Source organism: Chrysochloris asiatica, unplaced genomic scaffold, assembly GCF_000296735.1.
Source record: "Chrysochloris asiatica unplaced genomic scaffold, ChrAsi1.0 scaffold00034, whole genome shotgun sequence".
NCBI lineage: Eukaryota > Metazoa > Chordata > Mammalia > Afrosoricida > Chrysochloridae > Chrysochloris > Chrysochloris asiatica.
This window is the reverse complement of record NW_006408552.1, coordinates 10,833,057-10,858,821: the sequence shown is the minus strand read 5'-3', so window position 1 is coordinate 10,858,821 and position 25,765 is coordinate 10,833,057. Positions and strand designations below refer to the sequence as shown.

Here is a 25,765-nt window from a genome sequence, read left to right as displayed (position 1 = left end):
TTATTCACTATTGTATCACAAGAGACCTATCCGCATCTCCTTTCATCAGCCCCGCCTAGACAGATTGTATACTACTCGCTGGAGATTCTACCTTCCTCCAGGCCCTCTGGATCTAGGTTCCCTCCTGAAACCTTGTAAGCCAGTCTCTTCTTGACTTTGTAGACCCCCCCCCACACACACACCTCCCATTTTGGGTAGCCAATGTCCAAGTTGCCCATGCCTGTCTACTCTGTCTATGGAGGGGGGTGGGAATGATCCTTGTTATAAAGATTTGTTACCTCTTTTGAGCTACTGCATCCAAAGGTGTAGGTCAAGTTCATAAAATTGTATCAGATTATTCTTTTTTTCTTCTTTCTTTTTCTGGTTGAGCTCTGATCGTCCAATCATTGAAGCCAGGTCAAGTGGGTATTATCTGCAAGTGTGGGCGTTCTTGTGCATATGCCCTCTCTTCTTATCAGCTGGATGCTTCACTCTCCACTCTAGTCCTCTGTGGCTATGTCACTGACTCTGGGCCCAAGAGTTCCCAGGTCTTGCCACACTGCTGGCCAACCAGGTCTCCACCTGGGTTCACAGGAGTCTATTGAACATTGTAGGGCTTAGCTTGCAGCTTCATTGCTGTTTTCCCCTCACTTCCCCTTATTGGTGATGAATGTGGTCACCAATCAGCGAGTATGTCTGATCGTGTATTCCCATTGTTCTTAGTCTTGGAAGGGGGTTTACTCTGAGGGGACCCGACCACTTGCCTTGATGTCTCTTGGGCAAGCAACTTGTAGCAATACTTTCTGACTTATGCTTCTAAATGCAGCAGAACACACCAATCCAACAGATTCTGTGTGTACATTTCAGTGACTTTGATTATATTCTTGGAGTTGTGTGTAACCATTCCCACCCTACTTACTTGTCCCCTGCTCTAAGTTTCATATCTAATCTTTTGAGTGGTTGTTGTCAATTTGATCCTATATAGATAGATTTTTTCCCCCCTTTTATAATGAGGATGGCATCAGATTAGTACCTCCCTCATTAGGTTAATCAGTTCCCAGAGAAGGACATTGTGCTTGGTATAGTGGAGGGTGAGAGAAAAAGAGGAAGACCCCTGAGGAGATGGATTGGCACAGTAGTAGCAACAATGGGCTCAAACATGGCAACAATCGTGAGGTTGGCACAGGACCGGGCAGTGTTTCCTTCTGTTCTGCATGAGCTCGCTGAGTCGGAACCAACTTTACAGTACCTACCAACAACAGCAGCGTTAGGCTCTTCTGCAGATTAAATGAGTAAATTCATGTAATGTGCTTGGAAGTCTGACTGATGTGGAGAAAGCACTTAAATGGTGGGGTTTTTTTTGTGTTGTTATTGTTTAATTTTGTGTTAGGTGAAAATTTACAGAGCAAATTAGTTTCCCATTTGAAGGTTTGTACATAAAACATTCCATGAGCAAGGCTGCCTTCCTCACAATGTATCCCCACACCTGTGGCCATGCAGAAAGCCTTAGCATTGCTGGTCTGAGGGTCCCTGTCCTGAGTGATTGAATGAAGGGGTTTGCACCTCTAATCAGGGGGCATGGCAGTGGTGGGTTCCACAGAACCAAGATTGTGATGTGTTTGTATGTGGGGAGATGGATGAGGGGCTTGGGGGATACCCACAGCCCTCTAAAATGGGGGTTTTGGGGGAAATGTGGTTGAGGTGAATGCACTTAGCTTTTGTAGCATGGAGCAGGCTCCTACCTGACTCTGGACGTGCAGATTCACTCCTGCACCCATTGCAGGGGCTTCGGCGAGAACACGGCTTGGTCTCAACATGGCCTCGCTGTGCAGGTTCACCTGGCAGGGTGCTAGTGGTCCACGATTCTCTATGCCCACAGCTTTTGTACACTCTATCCTTCCACTTGGCGCTTGGTCTGATTCTTCAGCCTTGCCTTTGATGTACAGGGCTCCAAAGTTGTCCTCTAAATCCCATTTGCATGTTTTCTCAGGTCTTTGCTGTAAGAAAGATGACGTTATGAGGTGCCCGGCCATGCTGCCTTTTTGGCCCGCCTCCTGATGTTCCTAATTTGTAGATATTTCACTCAGTCCCGATGTCAGTGTTTCTCAGCAACATCTTGACTTCAGAAATGCTCCATTGATGATCAAAGAATCAGAATGAAGGAGAGCGAGGTACAGACAAGTAGGAATCAGGGAGACTTTGAGGCTTGTCTGGGAGGTTACAGGAATAGGGAAGTATGGGGTCCCAGCAGTGTTAACTGGACCCTGGAAGCAGAGGCTGGCAGAGTTCCTGAATAGGAGTGTCTGTGGGGCTCTCTGCCCATGAGAGGGAGACTTTTCTATCTGACTACACTCAACCCTCGAGCAGGGCTGACCTCCCCAGGCTCTTTGAGCACCAAAGCGAGGTGGCAGTTTCCACTGATTTCCTATTCTGTGGGAGTTTTCTCAGTAATGTTCAAACCCTTGTACGGTGAAATGACACTAATGATACACTTTCTCTGAAATTTGTTTACTGTTCTAAAGTACTCAGTCACCATTGAGTAAACTCCAATTCATGGTGACCCCAGCTGTGTTCCATAGGGTTTCCAGTTGTTGTTGTTGTCAGGTGCCATCAAGTTGGAACCGACTCATAGCGACCCCATGCACAGCAGAACAAAACAATGTCCGATCCTGGGCCAGCCTCACTACCACTGCCACACTCGATGCCATCAATGATGCCACCTGGCCGATCCATCTCGTTGGGGGTCTTCCTCTTTTTCTCTGACCCTCCACCTTACCCAGCATGACATCCTTTTCCAGTGACTGTTCCCTCCTTACAATATGTCCAAAGTATGAGAGACGAAGCTTAGCCATCCTGGCCTCCAAGGAGCACTCTGGTTGCACTTCTTCCAAAACAGATCTATTGGTTCTTTTGGCAGTCCATGGCACTTTTAGTATTCTCCTCCAACACCACAACTCAAAGGCATCAATTCTTCTGCGATCTTCCTTATTCACTGTCCAGCTTTCGCATCCATATGAGGTTATTGAAAACACCATGGCTTGGGTCAGATGTACCTTAGTCCTCAAGCTGACATCTTTGCTCTTCAACACTTTAAAAAGTTCCTGTGCAGCAGATTTGCCTAATGCAATACGTCGTCTGATCTCTTGACCGCTGCTTCCAGTAGCCGTTATTATTATTACTATTATTATTGGAAGTAGATTGCCACGTCTTTCTTCTGAGATTGCATGGTTGGAGTAGAACTTGCAGCCTTTCGATCAGTGGCTGAGTGTGATGTTTGCACTACCCAGGAACTCTCCAAATGGCTTGGTTACCTTGAAATACAGCCTGTATAGAAAAGCCAGAATAATTCCTTGATTCCTTCCTTTTGTTTATCAGTCCTTTTAGAATAGTTGCTGTCTTAGTGAATTACCTTCATATCAGTTTTTGAGATGGTGAATTATCCCATACATGGTCATTGAACATGTCTTTGAGTTGATTCTTAAGTCCTTTTGACATCGCTGATAGCTTCCCTTGACTGATTGTATACGTTTTCTCCCTTAGAAGCGACTCCTTACAACAGGAAGGGGGTTAGAGATCACAAATGGAGTACGAGCGGTCATCATTGCTACTGCGTTTCATGACTTTAAAGCCTTTCACAGTGACAAACACTGGGCCACCATATATTTTCAAGAGAGAAAAAAAAATCATGAATTCATATTGATAATTGCATTCAAATGGGATTTATATTTGTATCTTTTTTCTCTAACTGAAAGTCTTGGTGGATCATGCCACCAAATGAACTCAGTATTAATAGTTTCTCTCTGGTTCCTTTTGTCCTTAAGCTGTGCATATGTCAGTTGGAATGTGCAGTCAAAATATATATTTTTAAAAGTAACTTGGAAAAAAACCTTCCCTCTGTGATTAAGCCGTCAACCTGAAATACAGTTGTGCGTGTTTGTTTCAATTTATTTTCTATTTTTAGGAATGCTGTGTGTATTTCTTTTGAGTTAATTTCTACAGTTATATGAAACTTATTTGCTTGTCTTTATTTATATTATTGCAAATGCATCAGTCTCATACATTGTTGTTATTAAGTGCTGTCGAGTCAGCTCCGACTCATAGTGACCCTGTATAGGATTTCCAAGGAGCGACTGGTGGGTTTGAGCAAGCACCCTTCCAGCCACTAGTCCAGTGCTTACCCTACAATGCCGCAGCAGGACTCCAGACACTATTCATTCCAATTCAGTATTGCTTCTTTATGAAGGCTCTTCAGTTCTATACATCATTGTCTATCACTTTAATAAATTCTCTTAGTATTTGTAGTAGACTTTCTAGTGATTCTTTGGGGTTGTCCAAATGCTTAATCGTGTCTTCAAAGAGACTTTGGTTTTATTTTGTTTCTTCCTTTCTGATCACATGCCTGTTGTTGCTACTGAATATCTGTAGTACAGTTCGAATAGCAGTACAGATAGTATGCATCCTTGTAATTTTCCTGATTTAAGCAATAAAGCTAAAATAAGAAGCTATCCCAAAGAGGCTGAAGTCTGTGTGTGTGTGTTTATACTAGTAACAATCGATCCCTATTTCAGCATGGTTTTCATAATAAAGCCATTTATAGTTTTATGATGAGCCATTTATTGTTCTTAAATTTGATTTTTGAAACCAGGGGGTATGGTGTTTTGCTTGTGTGAATTTGAGCCAGGACACGAGGACCTTTTGGGCTCTTGGGAAGTAGAACCCAGAGAAACATTGTAGTGCAGATCCTTTTGAGGAACTAGTTCCAATTTTATGATTTGGGCTTAGAATTTTGGCTTTCCCTTGGGATTCTGATTTTATTTTCTTAACATCAAACTGGCTTTGGGCAGAGAGAGGGAGAAAACAAGTTTGCATGTCACATCTAGGGGCGCATTTAGTTTGTGCTCTTGGTATTTTCCAGAACTTAGCGGACATTTCCCATGTGACAGAGCAGCAGAGCTCTTACCTTTGGTTTGTGTTTTGAATGTTGTTGTTGTTATTGTTAAGTACCGTGGAGTCGGTTCCGACTCATAGTGACCCTGTGCAGGGTTTTCGAGGCTGTAAATCTTTACGGGAGCAGAAAGCCTCATCTTTCTCCCATGGAACTGCTGGTAGTTTGGCAGCCTGACTTGTAACCACTACATTACCATACTCTTTATAAAAAACTTTATAAGAACTTCAAATGTCCCTGAACAATTGTTAGCCTCTCTATCAAGTCATCAAACACAAGCCCAAAGACCAGATTTGTTGACTCATTAGCAGTCTGAGCGGAGGATTTGCTTCTCTGAAAACCTTGTCTCAAATGCTCATGCACTACAGGCTAAGGCACACTAGGAAAAGAGGTCTGGGAATCTGCTTCCCCAAGCCAGCCAATTAGAAATCACAACAGATGCGTGCTCAGTATAATGCTGGGAGATGAGCTGCCTGGGTTGGGAGACATTCAGAAGACCAGTGGTAGGAGCACAGCCATAATTGTGAAGAAGGCTCAGGCAACATCGTTGTGTTCTGTTGTGCCTGGGTCGCCATGAGTTGGAGCCGGTGCAACAGCAAGTGATAACCGCAACACTCAGAAATTCCAATAAGTGCATGACTTAGCTTTGGGGGTGGCTGGGCCATTGGCCTCTTGGTTCCAGCTAGTTATATCACCCCTAGAAACCATGTTCACTCATCATTTGACCCAAAAAAGTATTTCTAAAATAGCATTATACTGTATTATAAAAAAAGTACATTTAACTCATGGATCCAGTTTGGTATTGCAAATATGGAGGGTTTGGGGAAAGGAAGACCCACTTGCAAAATCATCATCAAGCATCACAGGAGATTCAGTTCTAACCATAACATCAAGCAGGGGCTTCAGGCACAAAGACCTTAACATCATACCCAGAGTGTTTGGAATGGAGTCGGGGTGGTGGTGTGCCGTGAAGTCAGTTCCAACTCATAGTGACCCTGTATAAGGTTTCTGAGGCTGTAAGTCTTTATGGGGCAGAAAGCCTCATATTTCTTGTACAGAACCCCTGGTAATTTGAACTGCTGGCCATGAGATTAACAGCCCGACTTGTCACCACTGTGTTTTACCAGCTCTCCTTTGGAATGGAGGGAGTCTGTAAAAATGGCATGGCGATGGTCTGACCTCCTTTCCACAAGGGGAGAAAATCAAGATCAACGGCTCAAGGCTGATTCCTGTGAGCTGGAGGGCAGACTTATCTCCTCTCACAAACTTTCTTACCAATTCTGACACCAGCGCTCTGCTGGGTTTAATAATTCATTACAACGGCCTCATAGAACTCACAGGCAACACCCATAATTATGGGCTAATTAGGTTCTGAGTCAATATCAAGCCAGATTCAGAATACAGTTCTTGCATGAGGACAGACTCTTCTCAGAGATGCTTTAAGGCAAGCCTCTCTCTGGCCTTTGGTGTCTTGGTCCCTGTGTTCCTTGAGCCTCTTGAGCTAGCCCCACCTCTTTCTTGCTCATGCAAGTGTTACAAAGCTCTTTAGTGCTACTGGGAAGTGACTAGAAGTACTTCATGCCACCTGTAAGCCTTGGTCTAAAAGCTTTAGCTTCTATCACTCCAGGGGTTTGGAAGCCCACCCTAGTGCCTCCTGCTGGTCTCCTGGCTCCAACTGCCTCTGTGGCTGCCATTTCTCAGCCACTGCTGCTCATCATCTCACTGTCTCCAGGGTTACGGCTCTCTGCATCCTGGGACTAGGAGGTTCCCAGCACAGGGACCCTTGGTCCAAAGGATGTGCTCTGTTCCCATCTCTTCCTTTTGGTGGTCATCAAGGTTCCGCCTCTGGGATGGCTCATATCCAGCCTCGTAGTTTAGCAAAACTGATCAATCCCTTTGCTAGGGTTCCAAATGCCTTATTTACATGGTCTTCCCCCTACCTCCCCCATATAGGAGTCCTGGTGTGGTGCTGTGGGTTAATGCGCCAGACTGCAAAGCCATTTGAACTGCAAGGTTGTTGGTTCAAGCTCACCGGCTGCTCCTCGGAAACCCTATACAGGGTCGCTATGGGTCGGAACCGACTCAACGGCACTTCACAACAACAACCCCTATATAAGGATCCCTGGCAGTGTAGTGGATTATGAGCTGGGCTGGTAACCACTAAGTGTGTGTCTGAACTTACCAGTCACTCCATGGAAGAATGATGTGATTTTCTGCTCCCGAAAAGATTTACCACCTCAGAACCCCTATACAGGGTCAGTATGAGTTGAAACTGACTTGGAGTCACATTATCACCCCCCCACACACACACACACACACATGGTTGCATACATCTGTCTGATAATTTAAGGAGTCCTTGTAGTTAGGTAGTGGTGGTGACCATTAGCTACCCTGCATCGGGTTTCTGAGGCTGTAAATTATTATGGGAACAGAGAGCTTTATTTTTCTCCCGTGGAATGGCTGGTAGTTTTGAACTGCTGACCTTGAGGTTAGCAGCTCCATGCATAACCAGTATACCACCAGGGCTCATTTCCTGGTGGAGTAGTGGGTTACAAGTTGGGCTGCTAACAGCAAGGTCAGCAATTAAATCCACCAGCTACTCCATGGGAGAAAGATGAGACTTTCTGCTTCCTTACAGGTTTACAGCCTCAGAAACCCTATGCAGGGTCGCTGTAAGTCAGAACTGACTCTCAGCACTGCACAGCATACCACCACCGCTACTCAGTCATTTGGAGGGTGTTACAAGACCATGGCTAGAAAAGCCAAATAAAATCAATCCGTCTCACTGCAGAGTTTTTTGTTGAACATTTGAACTGAATCTTAGAGTATCAGCCTTTTCCCGAAGTTAAATAAAACCAACTAACCTGTATTTATGAATCATTTATACTGATAAAGCAAGCACACACGCTCCATTCATAAGCATTAACGGTCTCAGCTATACTTTTTTTCCGGTGACTACAGTTTTAGACAATCCATGAAGGCACCTCAGCAAACTGAGAGCATTTCTGTGACCCCCTGGAGTTGATGGGTGGTGCCAACAGTAAAATGTTTGACAGCTGGAAGATGAGTGATTGGAATCTACCACGCATGCCTCGAAAGAAAGGCCTGGCAATGTGTTTCTACAAAAGTCCCAGCTCGGAAGACCCTGTGGAACACAGTTCTACTCTGCAACACATGGGTCACCGATCATGGGAATTGACTCCGCAGCAACTGATTTGATGTTGAGGTTGGCCCCTGCTGGTATTACTGAAGTCTCAGTCAGTGCCCACAGTTGTTGGAAGGTTGTGGTTGGCCCGTCTGCCCAGACGGCATCCCCATCAGGCACAAGGATCCATTTAAGAATCCACTTTGTTGTGGCACTGAAGGGGAGAACCCAAACTACAGCTTGGGTACCCTCAGTGTCAAACCCGCCCTTCAAAGGGAAGGAACAGCTTCTTTCTCTGTCGTGTGTGTGTGTGTGTGTGTGTGTGTGTGTGTGTGTGTGTCCAGCTTGAGTCTGAGCTCAGTGACAGATTCATTTCTGTACTTCCCACCCCATCCCTCTCTTAGTCCAACACAACGCCCATCTGAGCAGAGTGGGTCCTCAGCCACTGCCTATTGGTCCCAAAGGATAGAGTGGATAATAATAGCTAGCTTGTATCGCAGTTATGATGTGTCAAAAGGAGGAGAGTGTCTTCATCAGGCGTGCCGTGTTGGGTTTAATGGTGAAATTCTCACCTTCCACGTCAATTCCCAGCCAATGCATTTCATGCACAACCACCAATCATGGACGCTTGCATGCTGCTCTGACCCTGAGCAGGTTTTAGAGGAGCCTCAGACTCAGACAGACTAGGAATAAAGGCCTGGAGATCTGTTTCTAAAAATCAGTCAATAAAAACCTTATGGAACACCTAACATGGGGCTACAACGTGCCCAGTGAAGGAGGCTTCCTGTGGAGCCTCTGCAGTACATGAGACTATAGGTAGAAGCCTGAACCACATCCAGATCTTCAGAGATGGGAAATTTCCACTTGAAAGGATGAGCAGACCAGCCTGGAGTGGCTAGAAGAACAGAAGATACTTCTTGAAAGAAAGACCTACAGGAAAAATACAATACGAATAGGCAGACAGACTGTTACTACAAGAACAAACAAGTTGCTTGCCCAGGAAACATCAAGACAAGTGGTCTGGTCCCCTCAGTGCAAACCCCCTTCCAAGACTAAGACTCAATGGGAATACACGCTCTGATTGGTGACCACTCTCCTCACCGATAAGGGGAAATGAGGGAAAAACAGCAATGAAGTGGCGAGCTCTAAGCCCTACAATGTGGAGAGTGAAGCATTCAGCTGATAAAAAGAGAGGGCATATGCACAAGAACACCCACACTTGCAGATAATACCCACTTGACCTGGCTTCAATGACCGGATGATCAGAGCTCAACCAGAAGAAAGAAGAGGGGGAAAAAAAGTAGTCTGATACAATTTGATGAACTTGACCTACACCTATGGAAGCAGTAGCTCAAAATAGGGAACAAATCCTTACAGCAAGAATCATTCCCACTCCCTCCACACACAGAGTAGACAGGCAACTTGGACATTGGCTACCCAAAATGGGGCGGGGGGTGGTTACAAAGGCAAGAAGTGACTGGCTTACAAGCTTTCAAGAGGGCACCAACCTAGAGCCAGGGCACCTGGAGGAAGGCAGAATCTAGTGAGTAGTATCCAATCTGTGTAGGCAGAGCTAATGAAATTAAATGTAGATGGGTGTCTTGTGATACAATAGTGAATAATTGTTATCAGGACTGATTGTGAAGGTTGAAAATGTAAAGGTAGATGTTTTATAGCAAGGAGGGGAGTGATTAACTTTCCAGTCTAGGAGCGGAAGTCCCTAGGACCATCAACGGAGAAGAGCCAAGAGCGGTACCCTACCCAGAGAAGCAGTGATGCCTGAGATGGAGGCAGAGACAATGACGTGGAGTGATGGAGCAGTTGGAGACTTTAGATCCAGAGAGGGAGAGCGACTGTGTGCTGAAGACTGGGGGTGGGGGTGGGGGTGTAGTAAAAAAAAACCTTATGGATTGCAATGATCTGATCCCATTGTATATGGGGTCAGACCTGGGGGCTAACTTGTTGGTGGCTAATGTAAACATTATCAGGCCTGCTTTTTAGGAGAAGGAACTGAAGTGAAGATAGATGAAGAGTCAGCACTTGAACTGGGTAGTCTGATTCTATGAGCCATGTTCTTACCCAGCTCATGACACCATTTCTGTGCATTATGGGTTGTTCACAGTGACGGATCTGATGGAGTACCCTGAGGATAGAACTAAGCTAGTGTTACTTTTTGGGTGGCCGGAGTGCTCAGACTGGTGTAGGCCCTGAAAGAGTGGCTGACTGGGGCTCACGGAGCGTGCCCTACTTGCTGAAATGGGATACAAGTGACGGGAATCTCTTGGGTCCAGGAATTAGCTCAAAGCTCTAATGTACAAGACCTGGGCTCCAAAACCAGCTTCTGGCTGACCTTTCAGATGACAGAACTGGAGATATGGCCAGTGGACTGAAGGTACCGATTCTGGCATGAACTGCTCTCAGGAAATGAGGTAACCATTTAATTTGGGGACAAAGAGTCATTTTCTGAATGAGTTCCAAGGTGCATCAGGCCATTGAGGACTCAGGAGGCACGTTGTGCCATGTGTCTTGGAGAAGTTTCTGGTTAAATGGGGAGATGCAGGGCTCTCTTCTATCCAGGTGGCAACTCAGGGAGCTGAGTAGTTGGCCAGGGCAGTCAGGCCCACCTGGGGGCAGGTACTTAGCATCCATCATTTCCCGGCCAGGTCAGCCAACAGGAGGTGTGGGCTGGCTTTTAGTAAGAGGAGACAACTCCTTTTCTGGCTGGTGGTTCTTTGATACGTCATGAGTGCTGCAGTGAAGGGCCACCAGAGGCCAGCTGAGAAGCAGGGCACTTGCTCTTTGATACGTCATGAGTGCTGCAGTGAAGGGCCACCAGAGGCCAGCTGAGAAGCAGGGCACTTGCTCTTTCTGGGGAGCTGCCGCCTCCAGCGCTCGCTGCTATAGAGCTGTGATCAAGATCCAAGTTATTAAGTGGATTGGGTTCTTGCTCAAGCCTGGTGGCCATCAGCTTGGGGCATCCTTGCCGAGAGCTACTGGCTGTTCTCATCACCTGCTTGGCAGCCAGTCACGCATTGAGGGGGAGATGCTTCTACCCAGGTGTCCACTCTGCCTGGTAGGGACAGACAGGGGAGGGGTACACCGTCCCTATATGGGGAGCCAATTCGTCTCTTTTGAAAACTGCTTTTGCCACCAATCACAGGTTCGTGGTGCTAGGCTGTCATGGCAACTAAAGCATATCTGGAAATAAAATGTCACTCTCTCTCTTTTAAACATGCCCTACTGTTGCGGCTCAGGTAACTTGTTTCTCCGTTTAAACTTCTCATAACGACTAGGAGAGACTCAATGCCTAAAGGGGTGCATGTAACCTGTGTGGGTAGGTGGGTGCTGTTGTGTGTGAACACGTGAATTGTATATGTGTGTGTGTGTGTGTTAGGGCAGTGCGTGGGTGCTCATGCTGATTGGCACAGGGTGTGCAGATGTGCACAGCTGTGTGTGTATCTGAGGACAGGTGCTGGGTCACAGGTGTGTTCCATACCTGCTCTTTGTTGAGACAAGGCTCCCTGAGTCCCAGATGAACCACAGGAAAGATTCCCACTTTGCGGGGAGGCCCAACTCCATCCCACCACCCTCAGAGAAGCAGAAATGTACAGATCAAGAGCACCTCGGAACCACCTAGACAACCCTATCCTGGGCTAGGGGGCTTTGTACTCAAGGTGAGAGCTTTGGAGCAGCCTCCTTGTGGACGTGTCTGCCGTTCCTTCCCATGAGTACCCAGCATGCATTGTATGTGGGGTTCTGACCTGGGATGGGGCTCTGACTACAGCAATGATAGTGCATACCCCTCTCAAGGATTCCTGCTTGCTGAAGTTGTGTTAGGAGCATCTTCTTTGTATGATTGACTTCAAGAGGCTCTCAGTCCCCGGCCTGGCAACACACTTCTCTCTCGCTGCGCTCCAGGGGCTGGAAGGAGCACAGAGACTGTTCTCCAGGATGCAGTGTGCAGGCCCGTACAACAGAAATGGAGACTCACTTGACTATTGTGTGAAGTCAGGGCTTGTAGCTATTGGCTGCAGCCCTGCTATCTCGGGCAAGAACCCAGTCTCCGGAGACAACGTGTGTGTGTGTGTGTGTGTGTGTCATTGCCAAGATTCTTCCTGGACGTCACATATCTTGTGACTCTTTGTTTTATGACTTTTGTTTTTAACTTTCTATCTGGGACCAAAGAGACCTAATGTTGATGAAGTGTTAGTTCAATAAATATTTATTGAGCACCAGTTATTTTAAGGTTGTCCCTGCCCTGGCCTTGGATAACACGACAGGCCTCTGAACTGCTCCCTGACTCGAGTTTTTCTGTCTAGTGGCAGGTGGGAGGACAGAGACGGTAGAGTGGTAACGACAGAAATTAAGCACATACAAAAAGACCAGGACCAGGCTATGGGGGTTCCTGCAGAGGAGGTAACACCTGAACAGAGTCACAAACCGGATAAGCAATCGCTATCAAGTTGATGCAGATTCACAGTGGCCCCGTGTGTGTCAGAGCAGAATCATGCTCCACAGTGCTTTCAGCGGCTGATATTGTGGGATGTTGATCGCCACGTCTTTCTTCTGAGGTGCCTCGGAGTGGTCGGATACACTTTTGGTTAACTGGGGAGTGCTTAGCCATTTGGAGCGCTCAGAGACATCCAAGCTGAGTCATCAAGGATGGTGAGTCAGAGAGAGGGCCTTCAGTACTCACTTAGTGGTAATGAGTGGACCCTGAGGCTCCATCCACGTGGGAAGAGTCTGGACTGGAGCTGGCGAAGGGAGGCTCTTCTTGGAAGCTCCTTGCTTTAGGATGACATTGCCCTGGGCTGTGAGTTCTCTCCCTCACCCGGCTATTTCTAACTCGATTCCCCACTTTGTGTCTGTGGCTCTCTGGAAGTCAATTGCAAGGAAACAAATCAAGCTGGCAAGATGCTGGGCTTTCTTGCAAGTTGCAATCAAGTTGGCTGCGACTGCTCTCTCCACATTGCTTATACTATGGCCAACCTCCCGGGGAGGGTGAATGGAAAAGTACCTGTAACTATTATGGTTGGTTCCAAAGGCACATGATTGGTTTGTTGTATAATACCTTCTGGTGACACTGAGACCTTATTAATAACTAAACATCTGTCACAACTGTAATTATATTTCTGGTGCCAGGGGGTGTTGGCGCCATTGTGCTATTTAAACAAGGAATGGAGGGTGTGAATTATTTAGGCGACTGACTTTGAGTAAGTGGCCCACCAGCCCTGTGAGCAGGCAGTAAGTTTCTCTCAACCCCTTGCAGAATCTCAGTGTCTTCGCTGACGTTCCCTTGATGTGCTTGCAAATCTCTCCGAGAACATCGCCTTGGATCTCCAATGCGGCTGCCTGAACAACCTGGAGAGGGGAAGCCTGACAATGAGGAAAAGGGGGACCGAGGAGACCCCCGAGGGGGCGAGGAGCTACCGCCGAGCCAGGCCCCCAACTTCCCCACTTGGCAAGTCTTCTCCCCCAAACCCCTTGGAGAAAAACTCTCTCTTAAATGTTTGCTCAGGACCTTGAGTGTTTGGCAGTCCTCAGGTAGGGGGTGGGGAGGGGCCTGGGAACCTTGGCTGTTGAGTGTTCGGGTGTGGGGAAGAGGAGAACTGGGGATTGATACACTGGTAGGACAAACTTGCTCATTAGGACTCATGTATTTGATGATAAAAGGGGACTTCAAAAAGTTGGTGCAAAGATGGAATGAGATGATCACGGAATTTTTCCATGAAGCTTTTGAAGCCTTGTATTTCTTGAGCCTAGCAGGTTTCCAAGTGTCATGGTTGAGATGTGTGGACGGGATAAGGTGAGGGCCTTGGAAACAAACTCTTGTCAGGAACTGGTTGGGGATAGGGGTTGATATTGCTTGTTAGCAATACCAGCAAGAAATAAAATTTAAAGAGTGCTTACTGTGCAGCACAGGATAAGGAAATAAGGGTCCTGGTGTGGCGCTCTAGGATAAGCACTAGACTGTTAACCGTAAGGTCAGTGGCTCAAACCCACCAACCACTCCTCAGAAACCCTATACAGCGTCACTATGAGTTGGAATTGACTCTCCAGTACGTGACAGAGCAGTAACAGCAATTTCAATGAATCCTTCAGGAACCCCGCTTATTAAATGATTATAAATCTATATGTAATCCACTCTTTGTCATTTCGGCATTTCTCCCCTCTACAATTCAGTGATGCCAACCGTATAAGTCATCTTGTGCCAGCATCACCAACAACCATGGCCAAATTTCCCGTCTCTTATGAACAGAAATTCACTGCTTCCTAAGCAGTGACACCTCCACTCCTCCTCCTCCTACCCCTGGTAACCACTAGTCAACCTTGACCTCCACCCATCTGCCAAGTCTAGGTATTTCATGTAAATGAGCACACCAATGTTTGTCCTTCTGTGACTCCGTTTTTAAAGGAGAAGCATCAGACAGACAGTAAGCAGTTTGTCCCAGTTCATACAATCAAAGGCATTCCTACCCAGATGGCTCTGAATCCAATGTATATTCCTAACCTCTGGGGTTCCCTACCTCTCATTTCTAGATGAGCAGAGGGGACTCGTACATAACCAAGCCTCTGACTTCCTTGATCCTCAATTCTGCTGTTTGCCTCTTCCTTGGAGATATTTATAGCTGTATACAATAGAGAGGTATTTTCAATCTGAGTGGTTTTGTCTAGAACAAGGGTGGGGAACCCGTTTTCTACCAAAAGTTATAACATCATTTCCAGGCCATACAAAATTACCATCTTAAAAGTTAGCCTGCTATATTTGGTCAAACATTAATTAGCTCACTGCTGCGGGGTAATGCGCTAGACTGCAAGGTCGGTGGTTCAACCTCACCAGCCATTCCTCAGAAACCCTATACAGGGTCCCGACTTGATATCACTTAGCAACAACAACAATTTGATGGCTGGAACTGCAGGGCCAGACCAAATGATTTCATAAACCCCATAAGACCAGATATTCCCCAGTCCTGGTCTGGAAGGACATGTTGATCTGTGTGATTTTGGCATCAAGGAATTGTTTATTCTGTGGTAAGTCTTATAAATGAGGATGTTGTGAAATTGTTGCCTTTGTTGTTGTTGTTGTCAGATGCCATCGAGTTGGAACCGACTCATAGCGACCCCATGCACAGCAGAACGAAACAATGTCCGATCCTGGGCCAACTTCACTACCGCTGCCACACATGAGTCCATCAATGATACCACCTGGCCAATCCATCTCGTTAGAGGTCTTCCTCTTTTTCTCTGACCCTCCACCTTACCCAGCATGACATCCTTCTCCAGTGACTGTTTCCTCCAGACAATATGTCCAAAGTATGAGAGACAAAGCTTTGTCATCCTGGCCTCCAAGGAGCACTCTGGTTGTACTTCTTCCAAAACAGATCTGTTGGTTCTTTTGGAAGTCCATGACACTTTCAGTATTCTCCTCCAACACCACAACTCAACGGCATCAATTCGTCTACGATCTTCCTTATTCACTGTTCAGCTTTCGCATCCATATGAGGCTGTTGAAAACACCATGGCTTGTTGCCTTTAGGCTGTTTTAATTGGGTCTCCAGTACCAACCACAAAGCCAGTAATAGTGAAATTGAAGAATTCTACCAACTTCTTCAGTCTGAAACTGATCAAACATGAAATTAAGATGTGTTGATAATTTATTGTCATTAGAATGCAATGGTTGGAAACAAAGAGAAAGAATCAGTTTTTGGAAAATTTGGCTTTGGTGATATAAATGATGCTGGAGATTCACATCAGAGAATTTTGTTAGAACAGTGACTTACTCATTGCAAGTACCTTTTAAAAACAACATAAAAAACGACTATAAATATGGACTTCACCAGATAGCATACACAGAAATCAAACTGACTACATCTGTGGGAAGAGACAGTAGAAAAGCTCCATATCATCAGTCAAAGCAAGGCCAAAGGCAGACTGTAGAACAGACCATCAGTTGCTCATGTGCAAGTTCAGGCTGAAGCTGAAGAAAATGAAAATAAGTCCCTGAGAACCAAAATATCCCACCTGAATTTAGAGGTCATCTTAAAAACAGATTTGGTGCATTAAACACTAATGACAGAAGATCAGAAGAGTTATGGGATGCCATCAGGAACATCTTACAGGAAGAAAGCAAAAGGAAGCCAAGACCAAATCCATGTAAGAAAAGACTGAAACTTACTCTCCAGTGTAGAGTTGCTAAGGAAAGTTGAAGAAATGAGGTAAAAGAGTTGAACAGAAAATTTCAAAGGGCAGCTCGAGAAGACAAAATCAAGTATTATAATGAAATCTGAAAAGACCTGGAGTCAGGAAATTAAAAGGGAAGAACATGCTTAGCATTTCTCAAACTGAAAGAATTGAAAAAAAGATTAAAGCCTCGACTTGCAATATTGAAGGATTTTATGCAGAAAATATTGAATGATTTAGAAAGCATCAAAAGAAGATGGAAGGAATACACAGAGTCACTGTACCAAAAAGAAATAGTCAATGTTCAACCATTTCAAGAGGTGGCGTATGATCAAGAATCAATGATACTGAAAGAAGAAGCCCAAGTTATACTGAAGGCATTGGCAAAGAACATAGCTTCAGGAATTGATGGGTCACAAATGGAAATCTTTCAATGAACTGATGCAGTGCTGGAGGCATTCACTCATCTATACCAAGAAATTTGAAAGGCCTGACCAACTGATTAGAAGAGATCCGTATTTGTGCTCTTTCCAAAGAGAGGTAGGTGACCCAAAGAAATGAAGAAATCATCAGCTAATATCATTAATATCACATGCAAGTAGAATTTTGCTAAAGATAATTTTAAAAGTACTGCAACAGCACATTGACAGGGAACAGCCAGAGGTTCAAGCCAGATTCAGAAGAGGATGTGGAATAAGGGGGATGTCATTGACAACATCAAATGGATCTTGGCTGAAAGCTGAGAATACCAGGGAGATGTTTACCTATGCTTTATTGGATTTTGACTGTGTGGATCTTGACAAGCTATGGGCAACATTGCAAAAAATGGGTATTCTAAATTTTGCTTGTGATGAATCTGTAGATAGACCAAGAGGCAGCTATTTGAGCAGAACAAGGGAACATTGTTGTTGTTAAGTGCCGTCGAGTCGGTTCCAACCCATAGCGACCCTGTACAGGGTTTCTGAGGCTGTAAATCTTTACGGGAGTAGAAAACTTCATCTTTCTCCCATGGAGCGGCTAGTAGTTTCAAACTGCTGACCTTAAGGTTCGAAGCCTGATTTGTAACCACTATGCTACCAGAGCTCCTTAAGGGGACATTAGGGAAGAATATTAAAAGCACCATGTACTGCCAGAAGAACAGACAGCTCTTGTCTTGGAAGAAGTACCATCAGAATGCTCCTTGGAGGTCAGGATGTCAAGACTTCACCTCTCATATTTCAGACATGTTATCAGGAGCAACTGGTCTCTGGAGAAGGACATCTTGCTTGGTAAACTGGAGGGTCAGCAAAAAAGAGGAAGACCTCCAATGAGATGGGTTGGCACAGTGGCAGCAGCGATGGGCTGAAGCGTAATAATGACTGGGAGAGCACAGCCTTTGGTATGGATTATATCTCAATGTAAAGAAAACAAAATTCCTCACCACTGGACCAATAAACAACATTCTTATCAACAGAGAAAAGATTGAAGTTGTCAAGGACTTCATTCTCCTTGGATCAGCTATCAACACTCAAGGAAGCAGCAGCCAAGAAATCAAATGACATATTGCATTGGGCGAATCTGCTGCACAAGACCTTTTTAAAGTGTTGAAGAGCAAAGATGTCAGCTTGAGGACTAAGGTGTGCCTGACCCAAGCCATGGTATTTTCAGTAATCTCATATGCATGCAAAAACTGGACAGTGAATAAGGAAGACTGTAGAAGCATTGATGCCTTTGCGTTATGGTGTTGGAGGAGAATATTCAAAGTGCCACGGGCTACCAAAAGAGCCAATAGATCTGTTTTGGAAGAAGTGCAGCCAGAGTGCTCCTTGGAGGCCAAGATGGCCAAACTTCATCTCTCATACTTTGGGCATATTGTCAGGAGTGGCCAGTCCATGGAGAAGGATATCATGTTTGGTAAGGTGGAGGGTCAGAGAAAAAGAGGAAGTCCCCCAACAAGATGGATTGGCCAAGTGACAGCATTGATGGACTTAAGTTTGGCAACAGTAGTGAGGTTGGCCCAGGATCGGGCAGTGTTTTGTTCTGCTGGGCATAAGGTCACTATGAGTCAGTGCCGACTCAATGGCATCTAACAACAACAACAACTACTACTACTTGGTACTTGCTTGGTACCTGCCAGTGTTTTGTTCTGTTGTTCATATGGTTGCTCTGAGTTGGAGCCAACTCCATGGTGCCTAACAACAGTAGCCAGTCTCTTCTCCCACCAGTTCTCAGTGGTGGTGAGGAGTGTTTATGGTGGAGGATTAAGCTTAGGCTGACCATGGGGAAAGGAAATGGAAAACATTTGGTGGCTATCTCTGATTCTCAGGAATTTCTTCCAGGAACTGGAAGGCCCAGGCCTGGTATCCTTACAACTTTCTTTCCAGAACCTTCTCCAACATAACTCATTCTGGGAAATCTAGGATGGGAACAAATGGGAACAAACAAGTCTGTTGTCCAGTGGGTATGCTGACCTGCAGGGTGATCCTTTTTCATTGACCTTGAAGAAAGATCTGGAAAATTTTTAGAGCCAGAGTAGATGTATGCTGAAGGATGGGTTCACAGCAAGGTGCTTCTCAGGGAGGTTGGCTAGGTGTGCAGTGGTGGTCCCAGTAGTAGCATCAGATCAGGTCTAATTTCAGGGGTGGGGATGATGACCAGTACCAGGTCAAAGTTGATTCCCATGATGTGGATGTTAGACCTACGTCCACTCTTCAGTCCTTTTCACCAGTTCTCATGCTGGCCATCCCTCCCACAGCACTCTCTACTTCTCTTCCAGGTTTAATTGTCTGTGCAGTGACCACACAGAACTCATAGACCATACTCACAATTTAGTGCTTTATTAAGGAAGTGACAGGATACAGATCAGGAAGCAAGGAAGGAAAGTCCCAATCTTCAGTGCAGGACAGTCCTCTGAGCTCATCCTGACCTCACAGGTTTCCTCTCAGCCCCCAGAGGACAGCCTCCTCATGGTCCTACTGTCTGTCACCCCCAACTGTGCTGCAGGTCCGCTTCCAGAGCTGTCACTGTCTTCAGTACTGCAGTCATTGGCTTGTTATAGCTCTTTCAGGAGGTTCCTTGCTTCTTCCCTTTCTCTCTCTGCTTCTCTCTACTTTCTTCCTTCTGTTCCTCTTCCTACTCATTCTGTTTGAAAAACTTCTGTGAAATTGGCCCTTGTCAACTCCAAGACCTGCTCACCAAGACCACAAGCTGACCAATCCCCTCTTGATAGGCCATAGACACTTTATTTGCATAGTTGGCTAAAACACTTCATTTGCATAATCAATTTGCATAACCCTTTGTAAATTATATACCAATCACAAGGCAGGTTGTAGCCCCAGACCAGAAAAAAAGGTATCAAAATCACGTTGTTTATAGCTTATTACCGGGAAATGTCAATCAACCTGGACAAAAGTAACAAACCTTTTAAGGTAGAAAACGAGGGTTAAAAAGGGGCTTAGGGGGAAAATTCCCTAGCTAGTTCCCCAAAGGAGTAGACAAAAGGCCACGTAAAGGAACTCATTTCACCACATTCAGAGTGTGAGAAGGTCCTGAAGCTGGCTCTCTCCATCCCAGCTCATAACTTCCAGACATAGAGCCCCAAGAGGAGGTGCAGTTCAATCCAAGGATGACATTCCTGGTTGGCTTTGTGCATCATGGGATAAGTGATAGAATCCTGGGTACTTCTGGGCAAAGTGTATTGAAGGAAGGGGAGGGGGCTGGGGCAGGAAAACATTTCTGTGTGTCCAGTGAGAGCTGACACTTCAGAGGAATAGGTCTTATATAGTCAACAGATGCAATCTTTGGTAGAGTTTGAAGGATTTTTTTTGCTCAACATACTCCTGTTTTTTTCAGCTTTATTTTTAAAAAAAAAGAAATGGTTCTTGTATTTTGAAGAAGTAGAATTTTTTGGCTACAGCTATTACCTGACATGACATGTTTTCATTTCACCTGTTTCTGGGGGGCTGCAGCAGCCCAGTGGGGTGCGAGCTGGCTGCTCCCACAGCTTCTCCTTTCCAGATGACATTTATTCTTTGGGACCATAGGTCTGAACTGAGGGTCTTTAGCTCTTCTGGCTTGTTCTCACCACACATTCACACACACACATACACCCACTTTAGCTTATTCTTTCCTGGGGAACGTACCTGCACTTTCATTGATGACTTCTCTGTGAAATGGGCAGAAAAAGATATCTAAAAAGAACAAAGGTGAAGTGGAGCATGGGAGGGCTGCAGGTACCCAGGTCTCAGCACCTGGGAGTTGGACACAGAGGGAGAGGGCACATGGCCTATCTGGAACACGCTTTCACATCAACTTCTGGCACTGTTCTCCCTGGGAACATTGTCTCCGTGTCCTTTAGTTCTGTGCTGGGATGATGTCCCTCAGACAAAGCCCAGCCTGGGTATTAGGACTAGCCTACAGAGTGCCAGGGACCTCCTCAAACCCCAAAGACTTCTCAAAGAGTCATTGCTACCTCTGGGTGCTCAGGTGGTTATGAGTAGCATGGGCTGTTGTTGTTAAGTGCCGTCGAGTCGATTCTGACCCATAGTGACCCTGTATAGGGTTTCCAAGGAGCAGCTGGTGTGTTTGAACCACCAACTGTGCAGTTCAAATGACTTCGCAGTCTGACACATTAGTCCACAGCACCACACCTGGTTGTTGTTAAGTACCATTGAGTTGATTCCGACTCATAGTGACCCTTATAGGGTTTCCGAAGAGCAGCTGGTGAGCTTGAACCACCGACCTTGCAGTTCAAACGGCTTTGCAGTCTGGCTCATTTTCCCACAGCGCCACACCAGGACTCATGGGTAGGGTAGGCAAATTATAGGCAGAGAGCCTTGATGTACTCTATCTTCTCTCCCCACATCACTTTCATACCTCCTGGTACCATTTTGGTTGCAAGTAACAGACATCCACTAGAGCTCTCCAAGGTGAAAATGGAAACATGTGAGGCAGACTTCCCGAGGGCTCCATTGAATCCAAGGTTGGGGATGCATCTGGGCTTTAGGACCCAGAGAAGTAGAGAACTCCAGATGCTCTGGCTCTCTGTTGTCTCTGTTTATGTGAAAGCTGTTACTGTCATTACCTGTCATGGTGGTAGCCAGCCTGGTTCAGAGTGATCTCAACTCCAGATTTCCTGGCAAAATGGGCACGTTGCTGCTCATCTCTGCATCGCTTACTGTTTGAATCACCTGTGTCCAGGAGAGGAAGGTCTTGTTGAAAGAATATAGCTGCTTCTCCTATAAACAAGTGGATAGAATTGAGGCGGGGCAATGGTCAGAGAAGCAGAATGCCTCCTCAACTTATTTCCTTGAAACATTGGCTTGGGATTTCATGTTTGAAGTTAGTTGGCTCTCCATTAAGTGCTGGTAAGACTGTTGGAGGTCCTTAAAGTTGGTGGTCCTCACATGACCCTAAGGAGCGAAATGTCCTTGGTGGAACAAAAACAGCTGGATAGAAAGAGCTGGTTAGAGGCATGGCAGCAGAGTGTGGTGAGAGATGCAGAGGGCAGGGACTGGGAGAGGCAGGACACCCCTACTCCATCTTCAGTCTTCTTCCTGGCCTGTTGTCTTCCCAGAGATTCCCCAGACTGTCCATTTCTGTCTCTGCTAAGACGTGGTCAGGATATCCACTGATGTATCTGGAGGAGATGGCCTGGAGATGGGACCTCCTCCTCTCCTTTCCCTCAAGGATCTCACAAGGGAGCAGTGAAGAGTTGACTTTTCTGTAATCTGAATCCAAGGAATGGATGCTTTAGACTGAAGACCTGAAAGGATGCTTTTTTCCTGCTGTTTGAATGATGGGATCTGGAGTCTTTGGGCCTGGTCTGAAGGTAACTCATGGTGGTTAGGAAGCCAGTTAGAAGAGAGACCCCATGGAATAGAGAGATGTTCAGGTAGCTTCAACAAAATCTTCATCTAAGTAAATAACTTCACTACTCTTGGGCTGTTCCAGCCCAACCTGAAGGAAGCTTTGCTAATATGGAGAGAAATGGCATTGTTGATATATGGGATAAAAATAGTCCATGTTCCAAACAAAGTGTTTTTTAGTATTTTGAAATGAAAACTTGTAGACAAAGCAAGGATCTAGGATGCATGACTCATTAAATTGCTGACTCTGAAAGCAATGAAAATTCAAAGGGTTTTTTTTTCCCCCTCCTTTCCCTGTTTCTCCCTCCCACCCTACTCTGAACAGCTTACAAAAAGAGTTTCTGCATAACCAGGACCCATACACTCTCCCCTGATTTGAGAATCTAGATACAAAAAGGTTGAAGGAACTCAACCTTCATTAACGGATTCCCAAACCAACCTTCTTAGATGCATTGGGATCATTGATCCGAATCTCCCTTTGCCTACTCATCCTCATTTGCCCTCCTCATGCCTCTGTGCCATGTCCTTACCAAGAACTTCCAAGGCTCCCCTGCCCCTAATGCCTGGCTCTACTGGATCTCTACAGAGTTCAACTTGCCAGCCCGAAACAGGCATGTTTCATCAGTGAGCTAAGTCTAGGGAAGAGTCTATATCATGGGTATTGAAGCTGGATTTGGTAGTGAGTACCACCATCTACTCATTGTGTGGTCTTGGGCACACTGAAGGGTTGGGCCTGCCAGTGGTGTTCCAAAAGCCTTTCTAAGATAAGTCTTATATGTAACCCCAGTACTCAGAATAGAAAAGAGAACCAGCTCTAGTTGAAGCCAGGGGTATGCATATGTGTCTCTGGAGGATAGGGAATGAGTGGGCTTTAGGATCCCTGAGAGGAGTAGTGAGATGTTTCCTTTGAAGGGCTTAGGGGTAGACCTTATATCATAGTTTCTTTATGCTTGTGTTAAAATCCATGCCATCTACAATATCGCTTCCCAACTCTCCTTGGTGACATCACTGGCTTCCCTCCTGGTCATCCTATATTCCTTGGATTCCTTGATAGCTTGTAAAACTTACTTCTGTCTTGAATCCTGATGTCATTTTGGGGAACTGCAATGACTATGTGGATAGTCAAGCCACTTTGTCACCTCATGGTGCCTCAACTTCAACTCCAATGACTTCCCTTCCTCTTGATTTTCACTCCTGTAGCCTCAACAATGCCCCAAACGCTGAGATCTCACCCTGTAGTATTCCTCTCTGGGCCAACCTCCTCTCCAACTCTTCACCACTGCTATTTCTTCTTCTAACTCTGGAGCACTCTCAGCACAAGCCCTACATGAACATGGGACATGAGTAGGTGTCTCTGTTGATTCATACCTTCAACTCCATCAAGGTCCTCATTGTGGGTCCATAGTTCAAATAGCTCCTGGTCAGGTATTCTTCCTGTTCTCCACCATGACTCTTTCAACCCTTACCTACTCTTCTAAGAGTGATATCTCATCCTTATTCACCAATGAAACAGACCACAGGTAGATGGTTCTCCAATCTTTGACTCACCTCTCTGTCATCACTTCTATCTCTTCCTGTCCAAGAACCCCCTTGCCACACATGTTCAAGCCTATATTCCTGCCACCTTCTCTTCAGGTCCTAATTCTATTATTCCTCTGTCCTGTTCTTCAACCTCTTCCTTTTTTTTTTTAATGCTTTATTGTGAATTATGTGATAGTTTACATGGGAGGACATCAGCCTCACGTTGATACTGCCCCATATCATTTCCTTGCCATGGTTACAATCCCTTCCATGCATCATTGATCAACCAAAGGGTATACCCTGCAAGCCTGTCCCCCTGTCATCCGCACACCGCCCTTCTCTCTCTCTAGGTCCAAAGTCTCCAGCCGCTCCGTCTCCCCACATCATTGCCTCTGCCTCCATCCCTGGCATCACTGCTTCTCTGGGTAGGGTTCCGTTCTCTGCTCTTCTCCTTTGATGGTCCCAGGGACCTCTACTGCTAGACTGCAAGGTTAATCACTCCCCTCCCTTTGCCCCAAAACATCTACCTTTACATTTTCAGCACTCACAATTAGTCCTGATAACAATTAATCGCTATTGTATCACAAGAGACAATCCGCATCTCCTTTCATCAGCCCGGACTAGGCAGAATGGATACTACTCAGTGGTGATTCTGTCTTGCTCCATGCCCTCTGGATCTAGGTTCCCTCTTGAGAGCTTGTAAGCCAGTCACTTCTTGCCTCTGCAACCTCTTCCTTTTTCCCTTAAGCATATATCTTTGTTCCAGTATCACTCATTTAAGAAAATGATATTTTTTCACACTCTTCAAACTTTTGGGGGAAATGCCTGCATTCCACAGTTTCTTTACTTTTCACTTCGCTAAGCTGACCTCTGCTCCCATCAGCCCACTGATCTCATTAACACAAGGTAGTGTGGGAACCATAGGAGCCATGCCAGGGTGTGGGTCAGTTCGAAACTGAACTCAGCAACTGAATTTATTTGGTGGTTTAAAAAAAAGACAAAGGAGGTTCAAAAAGTTCATGAAAATATTCCATTATCTTTCAATAACATTTTCCCACAAATTTTTTGAAGTTCCCCTGGGAATCATTGCAGAGTCTTCTTACCAAATAAGACACTTTGCAAGAAAGACCCAGAATCGACTTACCCCTTGTTCCTGGGGGTCTGTCACTAACGGCCTCTCCCAGAAGTCCCATTTGAAAGCTTCACTGCTTCCACAATGCCTTCTAACCATCATGCTTTGCTCTCTTTTGTTACACTGGCCAAATCTTGTCCCTTTCTCTTGTGACGTGGTATGATAAGCACTGGACTGCTAACCGCAAGGTCAAAAGTTCAAATCTACCAGCCATTCCATGGGAGAAAGATGTGATTTTCAGCTCCCATAAAGATTTATAGTCTTGGGAACCCTATACAGGGTCACTGTGAGTCAGATCAAGAGCGAATGCTATGGAAGGAAGAAGTCCAAGCTGCCCTGAAGGCACTAGCCAAGAACAAGGCTCTGGGAATTGATAGAATACAAACAGAAATCTTTCAACAAATGGTTGCAGCGCTGGAAGCACTCACTCATCTCTGACTAGAAATTTGGAAGACATCTACCTGATCAACTGATTGGAAAAGATCCATATACGTGCCCTTTCCAAAGAGAGGTGACCAAACAGAATGCGGAAATCATCAGACAATGTCATTAATAACACACGCAAGTAAAATTTTGCTGAAGATAATTTAAAAATTGTTGCAACCGTACATTGATAAAAAGCTGCCAGAGATTCAAATGAGGATGTGGAATGAGGGATATCACTGCTGACATCAGATGAATCTTGGCTGAAAACAGAGAACACCAGAAAGATGTTTACTTGTGCTTTTTTTTACTATAAAAGCCTTTTTTTTTTTTTCCTGTAGAAGGAAGCTTTATTGTTTTCATTTGGTCCACTGCTTGGGCGAAGAGGGGCTCCAGGGTGTTGACTATGCTGCCTCTGTGCCTGTAGAGCAAGGTTCAGGCAGAAGGTCTGCGGAGAGCAAGGGAATGCTGAAAGGCCCTTCACAGAAGGTCTGCAGGGAGCAGGGGGACGCTGAAGGCCCTTCAAGGAAAGTCTGCAGAGAGCAGGGGAATGATGAAGGCCTTCACAGAAGGTCTGCGGAGAGCAGGGGGAC

The 25,765-nt window shown here is 45.6% G+C and overlaps 1 protein-coding gene across 2 annotated transcripts in view; it reads left to right on the top strand.

Moving 5' to 3' along the window:
- CALN1 (calneuron 1) overlaps positions 1-25,765 on the top strand; it is a 634,386-nt gene that overhangs the window by 30,028 nt on the left and 578,593 nt on the right. Inside the window, exon 1 of one of the 2 annotated variants that reach the window (XM_006859717.1) lies at positions 13,412-13,534. The exons of the other annotated variant lie outside the window; for it this stretch is intronic. Within the exon in view, the coding sequence (XP_006859779.1) occupies positions 13,412-13,534 (123 nt within the window). Of the gene's footprint in view, positions 1-13,411; positions 13,535-25,765 lie in introns of those variants that run through there. 2 annotated transcript variants of the gene reach the window in all.